Below are 13938 nucleotides of genomic sequence, written 5' to 3'. Positions count from 1 at the left end.
GTCCTCAGGATTAAAGTGCATCATGCTTACTATGTATCATAGGCTGAAAAAAAAAAAAGGTAACATTTCCTAGCAAATTCATGGTCTCCTCTGGGTAAGATTTAACTTATAGAAACCTGAATTTCAGGAGTTGAAAGGAAAGATGGATTCAAACTTCCCCAAATAAATGTTTCCAGAGGCTTCTGAAATTTCAAAAAGGTTCATTAGAAATGGAACCATTGGTGTTTAAAGCACAGGCCGACCGGGAAGGTGCTTGGTCGTGGCACATTCCAGCACACAGGATAACCAGGTGGGATCTTTATTTCACAAGGGTCAAGGTACAGTACAAAACGAATCTGTACATCTCTCTATTAACAGGATTTGTTTACACAATTATATTACACTTCACCAGCCTTTATACTGTATTTAATTAAATACAAAATAAATTTACAAATAAAGTCTGCCATGGTGTTCCTTCCGATGCCAGCTTACTGTCTTTCAAAGCTTTTCCTCAATATTGATAGTGGTTGCACCTTGATCGTTTCAACATTGATTTCTTTTTATAAATCAGAGAATAGTGTCAGCTTGCGTGTCATTCCAAATAGGAAAGACAGCACACGCAAGATGACTCGTTGCACGTAACCAAGACGTCCCTTTCATGCACACAAAATCAGACCTTTACTTGTGCAGATAGTCACTTTAAAACACAAATCTTTTTTTTACGTGGGCTATTTTATATTTTCTTGAAATACCAAGTAGAAGGAGAAATTTAGCTACTTTGCAATGACTGTTCCACATTAAAAATCAGGAGTGCCTCAGACAACGTGGTATTCAGAAATTTTATATTTTCCATTTGTATTTGTGAGCAATGACTGATAAAAATATCTTCATGAAAATAGAAGTTTCTTTTGCTTTATTTCTTGCACACCTCTAGTCCTAATATTGTGCAACATGTATTACATTCACTTTGAAAACAAACACGAGATGTCATTGGGGCAAACGTAGCCAATGTTGCCCTTCCTGGCAGATAAAGGGTCTGTTTTACCTGAAGCATTTTATTTTGAAATGTGCATGTGAAATGCCAGTCCAAACCTCTGGACAGGAAGTGTTCTGTAGATGTAGTCAGACAATAATACACATGCCACACACACCAAGAGTTGTGGTCTTCATTTATAGGTTTGCATGCATACCTCCAACACACTGGTTAGAAGAACAAACGTGAGGAGCAAAGGGGGGGGAAAAAAGCAAAAAATTAAAAAAATCTATACGAAATACTTAAGTTTTCTGGAGGCAACAGTAGCCCTTTAATTAAATAAAGCATCAGATCATCACCAGATCACAAGTAAAAGCTTCTACAACTTCCCAATGGCACGAAGACAAGACAGCTCAGCAGTAAAACTCTCGCAAATTAACCTTATGTGCACAAGGGTAACACACCGTCATGAGTATTAAGAGTAATACAAGTTAATGTCATTTAAGTGTTAAATAATAAACTTTGAAAAAGGAGTTTTGAATTATTTTTCTGTGCCTTTGAATAGTAACCAAAAAAATAAGATAAGCCTCACTCAGAAAACAGAAACAAAAACTCCAAACACAAAAAGAAGAAAAAAGAAACCCAAACATCAATGCTACCTTTGCAACATAAAATGGAAGCAAACGGATAATGTGGAGACTCTGAAAGTTGAGTGAGCAACCACCAAATGCACAAGCGAGTATGCCCTAGTAGAGACAGACTAGAAAAAGGGACGGGGGTGATGGGCAACCGCGGAGAAATGAAGCCGCACTCTACCTGCTAACTCTAAATGCTACCATTAAAACTCCTGAGTCCCGGAGTTAGTTTAATGTCACTGACATTAACTAGCTTTAGTTACTGTCATTTTATTCAAATGGATGCCATTTGATTAGGTTAAGTATTGAGCATTATTTTAGGAGAAACACCAGTTCCTTGAGAAGGGAGCAGAGTATTTTGAGACAGTCAGAAGGACTGAAGTCATAGGAACTAAGTTATTTTAAGTATACCGTTCGAATTTCCAGTAGCAAAAGACCCAGGGTAAAACAGGAAGTGGAAAAAGCCAAGAAAGGGATATTTGGAGTATCTTCTATAATAATAAAAGCATGATATGCTAATTAGACCAGACAAGGATGTAGCCAGGGCTGTGAGGGAAGCCCCGGTCCCGGGTGCCTGCTGGCGGCTGGAGGGAAGCCCGGGTCCTGGGTCCCGGGTGCCAGAGGGAAGTGGTGTCAGCAGCTGGGGAAAGGAAGGCCTACTCTTGCACGAACTTCGTGCATTGGCCTCTAGTTACTAATAAAAGGACACGGCGAGTAGCAAACTGGTAGGAAGTCTGTTACTGCATGAGATCAGACTGCCCTTCCCATCTAGCTTTGGTAGTGCACACTGTTATAGGACATGTTTTTTCCAAGTATTGGAGGGAAGTAGAGAGAGAGAAATAAAATGCTGCCAAAGGAGAAAGTAGGTGGGTAGTAGAGGGGAAAAAGAGGAAGTTAAACTTTAAATCAATTAAAACAGTTCCTTTGAAATGAAGCGTGGCTGATAGTGATTCTGAAAGGTGGGGACAGAGGCAGTAAAGACAGCCCCATATCCTATCCACTGCTCTCAAATCGCCAAGTGTAAGAGATCAAACAAGTCGTAATATTCACAAGAGCTCCCCAAAGGGGCATTGTACTTTTTGAACGTAACCGTTCCTGCCTTTCAGATGTACTTTTAGACACAGGGTTCTCACTGTGATCACCTCTTCACACTTGAAGGAGATTATCTCGGAGGAAAGTTTGCTTACAGGGTCTCATAAAATCTACTTTAAGCAAAAAAGCATACAACTTCACATTTAAAGCCCTCATGTTCACTACTGGCTAATTAAATCTGGTTCTAAATGCAACCCCAACTTCAGAAACCAGTCTTACAACTCTACAATAACAAACTCTTCAAGTTTTCTGGCAGGTGAGGGGTTGTGGAAAGAGAGTATACAGGTTAAGAAAACAGACTGAGGTCAGTAGGCCTAGAAAGCCTGCTCAGGTGCAAACGTAGTCTCACACAATGGAAAGAAATACAAACTCTGTTTAATTTTTTCATTTGCAAGATATTGTGAAGTTCGCAAGTTTTCTTCACGGTTGTTTTCCATACAATTTAATCAGACAATTCTCAAGTGGAATAGCCTTGTTTTTCTAGTGTTCACAGTGGGAGGGTGGTGAATATGACAGCTGAGCAAGTGGCTGACTTTCTGTCACATAAAACTGCAAAAGTAAAAATCCACCTGGACGGTGTGAACAGGCTTTGGCTGTCCTCAACCACTGAGTTTCATGCATCCTAGATCCTGTCTTAGCCTTAGTATTATAATGGTAGTCACCATATGCCGTACCTTTGCAATGATATTTCATACTTAAGAGAATTCAGGAGGGTGATCTGCTCCTTTGCAATAAGAAATGCAAACTAAATCCTGGGAACTATTGGGTCAGCTTTTGGGGAAGGATGTCTATGGTCTTAGCACCCCAGGCAGGGTTCTATAATATTGCTTTCTAATTTCTCCCACTTAGTCCATCCTCTGGCTTCCAGATCAAGGCGCTGCATACTTAAAACAAGCAAATTACATTAAGTAGGTGGGGCAAACGCATGTGTTAGCTCAAGGAATCAGTTCACAACGTTTTATAGATATTCCATTCCAAAGAAATGAAGTTCACACACAACGCTAACAAGGCCTTTCAATCTCTGAAGGAGAGAAGTGTGGTATAAAATATGACACTCACCAGCAGTCAGAAACCTCCCTTCCTTCCCTTTTAAAGTAACCAATGTGCTGAATATGTGTACTTGCATGTGGACTGGCAAAAGTTTCTGCTATGGCCATTCTGAAACACTTTGAAGCCTTTTTTTTTTTTTTTAAACGTTAAAGGCAAGTTCTACTTCCAGACTTTCAAACGTGTTATGGTTAAACTTGCGAGTAACTGGGTTTTCCTTTTCACACATCAGTTTTTAGTGTCGATGCACAAGACCTTGAAGATGGTTGATCGGAGAACTTATGCACATTGAGAGAATGACCAAAAGGACCCAAGAGAGCTGGATACAGTAGACATTACTTTGAGTGTCTCACGTATGTTTCCAGAACAAACAAAAAAAGGAAAGCCACTGAGAGATGTTATTCCAAACGGCACTGAAATTCAACTCAGTTTAGGTAAGAGTTACTTATCCCTGAAAATAAAGGCATCAGATTCTAAGCAGCTTTAGGAATTCAATGCTTCCTTGTGCCTCTTCCAGGAGGTGGCCACGGAGCCAGAGTCCCAAATCAAACGCAGGCGTTCTCTGCAAAGGATTCCCTTGGTTGTCACTGATCAAGGCTGGGCCCAGCTGTTACTGCGGTGGCTGCTGCTCCGGTGGCGCCTCCTGCTGTGGTGGCGCTGGCCGTGGCCCGGGGGGCCTGGGGCCGGGCATGTCTTGGTGCTGCCTCTGCCTGTAAGCTATGACTGTTCCCAGCAGCAACGCGATGATAGTCATGAGGTAAAGGTCCCACTCAGGTCCCAAAAGCTGGTCCATATCAAGTTGGGTAAATACATCTCGAATCTTAACGGGAATAGAAAAATCATCATGTTCACTAACATGTCAGAGAAGAAATCAGGAAAATTATATCACCAATTAGAGATAAATACAGAACTTATTAAAATAATTGGTTTTAGGGACATCTTTCAATGTTTTTATTTTAAAAAGGGTTTAAAAGCCTTAAATTGAAACTCAAAAAATAATGTATCTCAGGAACAGCTATTATTTCTTAACAGTTGACTATGTGAAGTGTCTGGCAGGGTTTCCTTCCATCAGCAACCCAATGCACTCATTCCCAACCATTTCCCCCAGAACAGGCGTCCTCAAACTACGGCCCGAGGGCCACATGCGGGTGTTTTTGCTGTTTTGTTTTTTTACTTCAAAATAAGATATGTGCAGTGTGCACAGGAATTTGTTCATAGTTTTTTTTAAACTATAGTCCGGCCCTCCAACGGTCTGAGGGACAGTGAACTGGCCCCCTGTTTAAAAAGTTTGAGGACCCCTGCCCCAGAAAATATCTGAGATGAGCACTGAGGGCGAGGGAGGGTCAGGGAAAACTGTCAGTCTCGATGCACCTGGAGCCCATTTGCAGTCAGGGCACAGTGGCTAAGAAGCTCTGCTCTAGTGACACGGGGCTATGTTATCACTTCTCTCAGGTAACTGAAGATGGCAGAGTCCAAATGTTTCATAGAGGAATGAATAATGCTTTCTGGTCAGGATTTAAGTAAATATTTAACACCTGAATTTGAACTTAAAATCATGGTTTTAGTCTATGGTATATATAGGATATATATGGTCTTAGCACCCCAGGCAGGGTTCTATAATATTGCTTTCTAATTTCTCCCACTTAGTCCATCCTCTGGCTTCCAGATCAAGGCGCTGCATACTTAAAACAAGCAAATTATATATATATATATTTTTAGAGAGTGAGTGAGGAAGGGAGAGGGATAGATAGAAACATTGATGAGAGAAACAGCATCAATCAGCTGCCTCCTGCATGCCCCCTACTGGGGATCAAGCCTGCAACCCAGGCATGTGCCCTGACTGGAATCGAACCATGGCCTCCTTGCTTGACTGCTGAACCACACTGGCTCAACTGCTGAACCACACTGGCTGCGCTAGTCTATGATATTTTAATTGTCCTAGTGTCACTTAAGTGATTCCTCTTATTTTCTGACTGCCATTTATTCACAAAGAAAGTAGACATGTGTATAATCCTTGTGTTTAAATAACATCACATTCAAAAGGTCTCCATCTCTATATATAAAAGGTTAATATGCAAAGTGTCCCCTCAGGAGTTCGACCGCTCGCTATGACGTGCGCTGACCACCAGGGGGCGGCGTGGAATGAAGGAAGGCCCCGGCCGGCAGCTGGAGAAGGGAGGCCCTGGCTGGCAGCCAGAAGGCCCCAATAGGCCCTGATCACTGGCCAGGCCTAGGGACCCTACCCATGCACGGATTTCGTGCACCGGGCCTCTAGTAATATATATTTGCCAGTACAGGCACTGTATTATTTTGGAAAGATTACAAGAAACTATTAACTGTGTTTCCTGGGGAGGGAATGGAGATGGGAGATTTTGTGTTTATCTTACTATTCGACTTTCTTGCCATGAATACTTACTTTAAAAAAATGTATTTTTACTGATTTCAGAGAAGGGAGAGGGAGAGAGAGAAAGAAACATCAATGATGAGAGAGAATCACTGATTGGCTGACTCCTGCATGCCCCCTACTGGGTACATGCCTGCAACCTGGACGTGTACCCTGACCAGAAATCGAACCATGACCTCCTGGTTCATAGGTTGATGCTCAACCTCTGAGCTACACTGGCAGGGTATTACTTTTTTTTTTTTAAGGTAGAATATCTACATGGTAGGATTACAGGGCATTTTATTGTCTTTATATTTCTGTCTTAAAAAGAAAGAATATATTTTATTGCATAATCAAATCCTAGACTGTAATCAATAGTTTATTAGTCTTAAAAATTGTGAGAGACAGGGTCTGGAATAGTCCTGGCAGAGAAACAGCACACTATCACACTGTTAGCTTTTTAACTGAAGGAACGAAGATTCTGTCAATTAGCAGGGGGTACAGCCCTGGCCCAGGCTGCCAAGCAATTATAAATTTGCCATTACAAATGCATAAGATATTGGTAGGACAGAGCTCGACATCTCAGTCCTCTGGAGCCCTATACATGGGCCCTCAGTAGCACGGGTAGGGCTGCATGAGGGGGAAGTCAAACTTCTCTTTACAGATGCTGGAGCACCATGGACTACATTTATATCTGTGTAACACAGGAGGGAACCCATTCTGGAATCCATCGCTGAGATGAGGTATCCACCTGTTCTGAAAGATGTTAACCAAAGATTGGTAACACCATCCTTTCCCAGAATGAATTAAAGTTAAATAGCCCTTGTTTCTGCATATATTTGAAGACTTTCAGAGTCCAATGCTGTACTAGTTAATCCGTTATGAGGAACTCTAGGTATTGGAAACAAAATGCAAAACTGGAGAACCTAAGAGCAACACATAAGTGTTGTTAACTAAAGTCGGCAGCTTGGAAGAGAATGGCTAACCCATCTCCTATCTAGGTTCTACCTTTAGCTTATTTAAATAGTTCAAGGTATTTTTAGAGAACAAATTCTGGTGGTGGTTTTAACATGTTTCACTATCACAAGAATCTGAAGTGCAACAGCCTGGGCAGGTTCTCAGGTTCTACTTCTTCTGCCTTTTCTAAATTCTCTTTTTCTTAGGGAGGTCTGAGTCACTTCTAGGCAGGCAGTCATCTGATTTAATGTTTACTGAATTTAGTTAGCTACTGTTTCAAATTGCCATGGGTCAGTCTCAGTTTTCCCCAAACAACATCTGCATCAATGCAAAATGCTTTAGCACTGGGTAACCAGTTGTGATGCTACCTGAAAACTATGAACAGCTTTGTGGCCACATTCATCCCTCACCTGATGAGGGCTGTGGGTACTTCACCTGGGGGAAGAAGGCAAGAGACGAGATACTCGCAGGCTACTCCTCCCCTCTTCCCCAACATTTAAAATACAAGTTTCTGGTCTGAGGTTACATCATTTGTATTTAACTGAAAGGCGTGGACCACTTACATTTGTTTCCCGTATGTACTGCAAGAAATAGACGACGCCCAATTTGCAGAGCGCTAGGAAGACTGGTACCTGTGCATCTGGGCTGGCTTCGGCTGCCATGTCATAAAAACGCTTTGCAAGGTGAATATCCTATAAGATAGTAATAAACCCAAATTCATTTCTTGTTAAATTAAGAATAATTGTCTTTTAGTTTATACATTAGGAAAATTTATTTTATCTTTCAAGTTTCATTTTAAAATTTCCCTTACCTAAAGAAAAGCCCACGTTGTAATTGGATAATAGTTCTTTAATTACCTAACAGATTAATTTGGAAAAATTTAATTGAAAAATTTTAAGACTTCATTCATGCTCCCCTCCAATCTGACATCCACTTGCTGTGTAGACTTTCAGAGGTAAATGCTGCACCGTCTTACAGCTGCACATAACACTGTTAATCTGGACACTTCCAGGGCTGACCTGAGAGTTGCAAGTTAATTTTTTCCTGCTTAAAACTTCAGTCAGCTCCAGGTTTCAGTTTGGAGCAGTGAACTTCAAACTGGAATAGACAGTTAAGATTTCCCAAGGGACATTGGCAGGGACACTGTTAAGGCACATCCTGTGTCTCCCTGTCTTAGACAGATTTCTGTGAAGGGCAAAACAAGTCACTGGTAATTTTGGCACAGGTTGGAATATTCAGATATATGTAGAATGGGATGGCAGGAGTTGTGAAATTTTCATTTACCAACCTTACTTCTATACCCTGACTACTGTCAAAGGATATCAACCTCCTAGGAAAAAATTACATGAGACATGGGAAAGAAAGGCTAAGCATTAAAGATGACTTCCCCCCACATATCTAAATATAAATAATTGCTTTCAGCTATTCCCTATATGTACCTGGGGTGTGTCACTAGTTGAAAAGAAGGGCACCTTCAAACAACTGTAATAATATGGTTAGTGTCTTTGATTTTTAAAAAAATACATAACATTTTTTTGAACTGCCTTATTTTTCAAATTCATGGATCAAACTATGTGATAACACAGGCTATATGTGTTAGATAAGCTGAAGTTAATTAAAGGTAATTAAATTGAAGTTATCAAATATATCCTGAATTATTTATTTCAATTATAATCAATCCTTGTCTTATTAATATTTAATATTTTTCTAGTTACACTAGATGCTGATTAGATTTTAGTAGCAGGAATGTCTCTTGCATTTAAAAAATAAGAACAAAATGGGAAAAGGTCATTATGATGTCTTATAAAAATGAATGGATTTACTGTTATTTTTACACGTAATTATTCTTAAAAGTTGAATCCTAGAGTTCCCTCTCATCACTCTGATGCCTTTTATCACATTCATTTTTTTCATAAGAATTTACATAAGCTATACATCCTATTACATTACAAATTAAATGAGATGAGAAAAGCACACTGATTAGGTTCTTGTTTTATAACCTATTATAAAAGTAGTATCAAAGTTATAGGACTTTAGTCTTGATTCCTAGGTGTAGTCTATAAAGGTCACAACTTACATGTGATTTTTATATTAGTCATCAAACATACAATTAGTATACATTTCAATGGGAATACTGGACTAAAAATATGAATTCAGGGAGAAAAGAAAAAGATGCAATATGTAATTAAAGAATTTACTACATATTTTTTTAAAAATTAATAATGGGTATGTCAAATTATTTAGAGTAATTCTATTAAACATGCTATTAAAAATGATCTTATTTAAAATAGCTAGAACTTAGACCCTTTGAAACTTATGCTGAAAAATTTTATTTATTTATTTATTTATTTATTTATTTATTTAATTTATTTCAGAGAGAAAGGGAAAGGGAGAGAGACAGAAACATCAATGGTGAGAAAGAATCATCAAATAGATGCCTCCTGCACACCCCCACTGGGGATTGAGCCAGCAACCCGGCATGTGCCCTGACTGGGAACTGAACCCTGACTTCCTGGTTCATAGGTCTGCGCTCAACCACTGAGCCATGCTGGCTGGACTATGATGAAAAATTTTAAATGTCAACTTAAAAATGCACAAGTTGATATTAATTTTTCAAAAATTTTAAGAGTACATGGGTAAAACTTAAGACCATGGGTCTAAAGACTGTTAGACTTCACTAGGAAGGTTTAAGAATCAGAAATAAGGGGAGGGGAGTGGAGGACTCACTGTGGTACAATGGAAACTAATCCTAATATATAAAAACCCAGGGCCCATAACAACCGAAGGCTCGACTGACCAGAAGTCAGTCCTGCAGTCCTGCTGTGAGCACAGCGACCCAGCACTGACTGCCCAGGGGGCTGCGGATCAGGCCCAGAGAGAGGCCTGGAGAAGCAGGGTCTGATCCATAGCCTCTGTGGCAGCTGTTCATCAGCCCTTGCCTCTCTCTTTCTCTGCGGGCCTCCGCGGGGGCTGCTGATCAGCCCTGCCTCTCTGATCAGGCCCGGAGATAGGCCCGGAGACGCTAACTGGCATAGAAACCGACCAATCATAACCAAATCTGGGTGAACTGTGAGGAGCCAATGGCTGCCTAGGAGGCAGAGCTTTTGACGCTGACTGGCATAGGAACTGACCAATCAGAACCAAATCTGGGTGAAGTGCGAGCAGACAATGGCTGCCTAGGAGGTGGAGCTTTTGACTCTGACTGGCATAGAAACTGACCTATCAGAACCTAATCTGGGTGAACTTCGAAGGCAGAACCTAAGGTGGGGGGTGTGGAGGGGTTTTAAGGGCTGTTTGGTGTAAGGTGTAAGAAAGCAGTTCAATTTTTTAATGACTGGTTTGGCAGTATAGTGCATATGGCTGGCTATCAGTCCAGATATAGGGATTATGTATTTTTGTCTGCCAAGAGCATGTCCTCCTGCTGAAAAAGGCTTTTCCCCCTCATTTAAGCAATCCTATCCTATATAATCTATACTTCTAAAAGGGTAATATGCTAATTAGACCAGGCCGACCAGCCATCTTTCAACATCCAACTTCCTTCCGGACAAAGCCATGGTGGTGGGGGCCGAGGCAGAGAGGGCAGTTGGGGGCGAGATCAGGCCAGCAGGGGAGGGCAGTTGGGGGCGAGATCAGGCCTGCAGGGGAGGGCAGTTGGGGGCGAGATCAGGCCAGCAGGGGAGGACAGTTAGGGGCGATCAGGCATGCAGGCAGGCAGGGGCAGTTAGGGGCAATCAGGCAGGCAGGCAGAGAGATTAGGGGCGATCAGGCAGGCAGGCAGGTGAGTGATTAGGAGCCAGCGGTCCCAGATTGTGAGAGGGATGTCTGACTGACAGATTGTGCCTAAACCGGCAGTCGGACATCCCCCAAGGGGTCCCTGATTGGAGAGGGTGCAGGCTGGGCTGAGGGAATGCCCCCCGTGCATGAATTTCATGCACTGGGCCACTAGTCCTATATAATAAAAGCCTAATATGCTAAGTGTCCGGACATCTGGTCGTCCATTCAACCAATCAAAGCCTAATATGCTAATGAATGCTAAGGCTGCTCAACTGCTCGCTATGACACGCACTGACCACCAGGGGGCAGCCGCTCTGCTGTTGGGATCCGGCCAATGGGGACTGAGCAAGATGGGCCAGACACACCCTGGAGCCCTCCCTCAGTCCCTCCCCGGCCCTGATCGTGCTCCAGTGGGGTCCCTCAGCTTGGCCTGCGCCCTCTCGCAATACAGAACCCCTCATGGGATGTCAGAGAGCCCAATCCCGCAGGCCAGGCTGAGGGACCCCACTGGTGCACATTTGTGCACCAGGCCTGTAGTATAAAATAATATTGAATGTAACTGTAATTGATAAAACATTTTTTAATTGAAAAAGAATCAGGAATAAGTTTATCAATAGCAATCATCTTAATTCATTTCAAAATAATTTAGAAGCAATAGAATTTGTCTGATTATGGTTGGACAGTTTTTCAAATGAGGAGTTATCAGTAGAAGCTGCATTGCCTTTCTGTTTTCATGAATCTGTTTTCGGCTTAATATTCTAAATATAAGAGTGTGGATATCAATATGTGTGCATGCTGAAAGATGAGAGAGATGCAGGGGCAATTTTGTGAAATATTACAAAACTGCCTCACAACTTAGTATCTAAAATCTGAGCACATTCCAAAGAAAGCCTACTTTCTATAAAAATGCAGACCTTTCTCCCAAATCACAGTTTATATTATTCAAACATTAATTTGATGCGGGGCTCACCTGTTTAATGCCTAGTCCTTTCTCATGCATATATCCCAGATTAAACATAGCCTGTGCGCTGTGTTGTTGCTCAGATGCTAGACGATAATGGATAAATGCAGTCTCGTAATCCACATCGGTGCCAAAACCATAGAAATGGTAGTCTCCAAGCTTAATTCTAGCCACAGTATAGCCTTAAACAAAAGTTAAATGCAAAATTGCCAATAAATAAAGTGTTTAAAACAGATCACACTGTTATTTCTCTTCCTGTTAACATGATTATATAAAACAGAATTTTAATTTGTAGTACACAAATTTTACAACCAACCCTTTAGCTAAGCTATAAATTCAGTAAAAATTTAAATTAGAACTACTCTTCTGAAGAGGGCTTTGTAATAGTCAAGGAGAGGTAGAATAAGGTAGGTGGCAACACCCACCCCCCATGTCTCCAATAATATTCTTTTTAAAAAATAAATATTTTTATTGATTTCAGAGAGGAAGGGAGAAGGAGAGAGAGAGAGAGAAACATCAATGATGAGAGAGAATCATTGACCGGTTCCTCCTGCACGCTTCCCACTGGGGTAGAGCCCACAACCCAGGCATGTGCCCTTGACCTGAATCGAACCTGGGACCCTTCAGTCCACAGGCCAACGCTCTATCCACTGAGACAAACCAGCTAGGCTCCAATAATATTCTTTAAAAGATCATGCTCTACTCTATGATGTCATTTACATTTTAAAATCGTTTAACTGGACCCTTGTTTATGCTTGAAGAAGGGATGATAGGCACACAATGTGGAGAGTAGTTTGTGAGAGAAAGAAACAGTCAAATGAAAAATTGGAGAAAGGTTAAAACCTTTTGGGGTTTGTACTAATATTCTATTCAATTTTCATTTACACAATATATGGGGTTCAAACTAAAAACCAGAGAGAAAACCACAGCATTGCTTAAACATCTAGTACAAACACCTTACAATTCAGTTTAGAAGCCCTGGGACTAGAATTTCCATTTTAAGAATAAATACCAATCACGAAGCTAATAAGTTAAGCAATAGTATCTCTACTTAATTTTAAGGCGATGAATGACAGGACTTAATTTTTATGGGAGATTTAAAAAAACACCCCGAAAAAAACAAAATAAAGAGAGGTTTCTGGGTGAAACTCTGATCCTTTAAGATGAACCAACCACTCACCTTGCGAGGCAGCCCTGTTCCAGTGGAGCAAAGCTCTGGGGTAGGTTTCATTCTCACCTACAATGGTGGCTTCTCCTACAGGGAAAGAGGTAACACAAACCAGGCATTTAGGGAAAGGCACTAGACTTTTAGGCTTCATTTTCAAGCTAGAACGAGTATGTGGAGCATAACTGAAATAAGAATTGGAATATAACAAATAATAAATGGGAAATATATTGTATTAAAATTAAACAAGCACTAGAATAAAATACTGAGTTCCAAGGAATCACTGAATTTAGGACAACGTTACATCCTGAAACACGTTTTATCCACAGAACCAATGAGACTGAGTACTGGGCCACTCTGAGGACCTACAAAAGCTGGAAAAACAATATTTTGTATCTGCTATATTGTGAAAATGTATTTGCTGAAAGCAGCAGCCAATTTTATGATGAATGTCAAATCTATTTCTACTGTCAACTCTATAAAACTAAGTTGGATGGCTGAGTGTTCTAAAGTAAAATAACTTAAACAAGAGGGACAAGTTCTATTTACAGTAACAAAGAACGTTCTTTGTGGCTTTTCCTTTTAGACAGGTAACCTGATGTGCGTCCTTGCATTCCGAACCCGAGGCGGCACTCAGGTGAACCTTACTCTGGTCGAGGATGAAGGCGGCGTTGCTCTGTGCCACTTCGTAGCCCTGTTCGGCCAGCAGGAGGTACTGGATCACGGCAGCGTTGTAGTCGCCGTCTTTATAGCTGTTATAGGCAGTCATAAGCCTCTCGGACCAGCGGCCCCGTTCACACACATTCTTAAACAACTGTGAGAACAGGAAAGAAAAAAAAATCAACAAAAGAATAAGAAAGATAAGCTAGAAAATCATTTTTCACACTAGCCACGTGAGTGTTAAGCACGCTCTTTCAATGTCGGGTAATTTTACTGAATATACGTAAAAGTCTGGGATATATATTTAAAGCT

At 41.0% G+C, this 13938-nt stretch overlaps 1 protein-coding gene across 1 annotated transcript in view; it reads right to left on the bottom strand.

Moving 5' to 3' along the window:
• Window positions 1-282: 282 nt before the first annotated feature.
• The window catches only part of SEL1L (SEL1L adaptor subunit of ERAD E3 ubiquitin ligase), a 51097-nt gene continuing 37441 nt past the window's right edge, over window positions 283-13938 (bottom strand). The window contains exons 17-21 of the mRNA XM_008148396.3: window positions 13615-13780; window positions 12982-13056; window positions 11811-11983; window positions 7630-7758; window positions 283-4546 (exon numbers count right to left, since the gene is read on the bottom strand). Coding sequence (XP_008146618.2) covers window positions 4337-4546; window positions 7630-7758; window positions 11811-11983; window positions 12982-13056; window positions 13615-13780 — 753 coding nt within the window. The 3' untranslated portion in view covers window positions 283-4336. The remainder of the gene's footprint in view (window positions 4547-7629; window positions 7759-11810; window positions 11984-12981; window positions 13057-13614; window positions 13781-13938) is intronic.

This window comes from Eptesicus fuscus, chromosome 5 (genome assembly GCF_027574615.1).
Source record: "Eptesicus fuscus isolate TK198812 chromosome 5, DD_ASM_mEF_20220401, whole genome shotgun sequence".
Classification (NCBI taxonomy): domain Eukaryota; kingdom Metazoa; phylum Chordata; class Mammalia; order Chiroptera; family Vespertilionidae; genus Eptesicus; species Eptesicus fuscus.
Note: the sequence above shows the minus strand (reverse complement) of the source record. Positions and strands in the feature narration are given on the sequence as shown.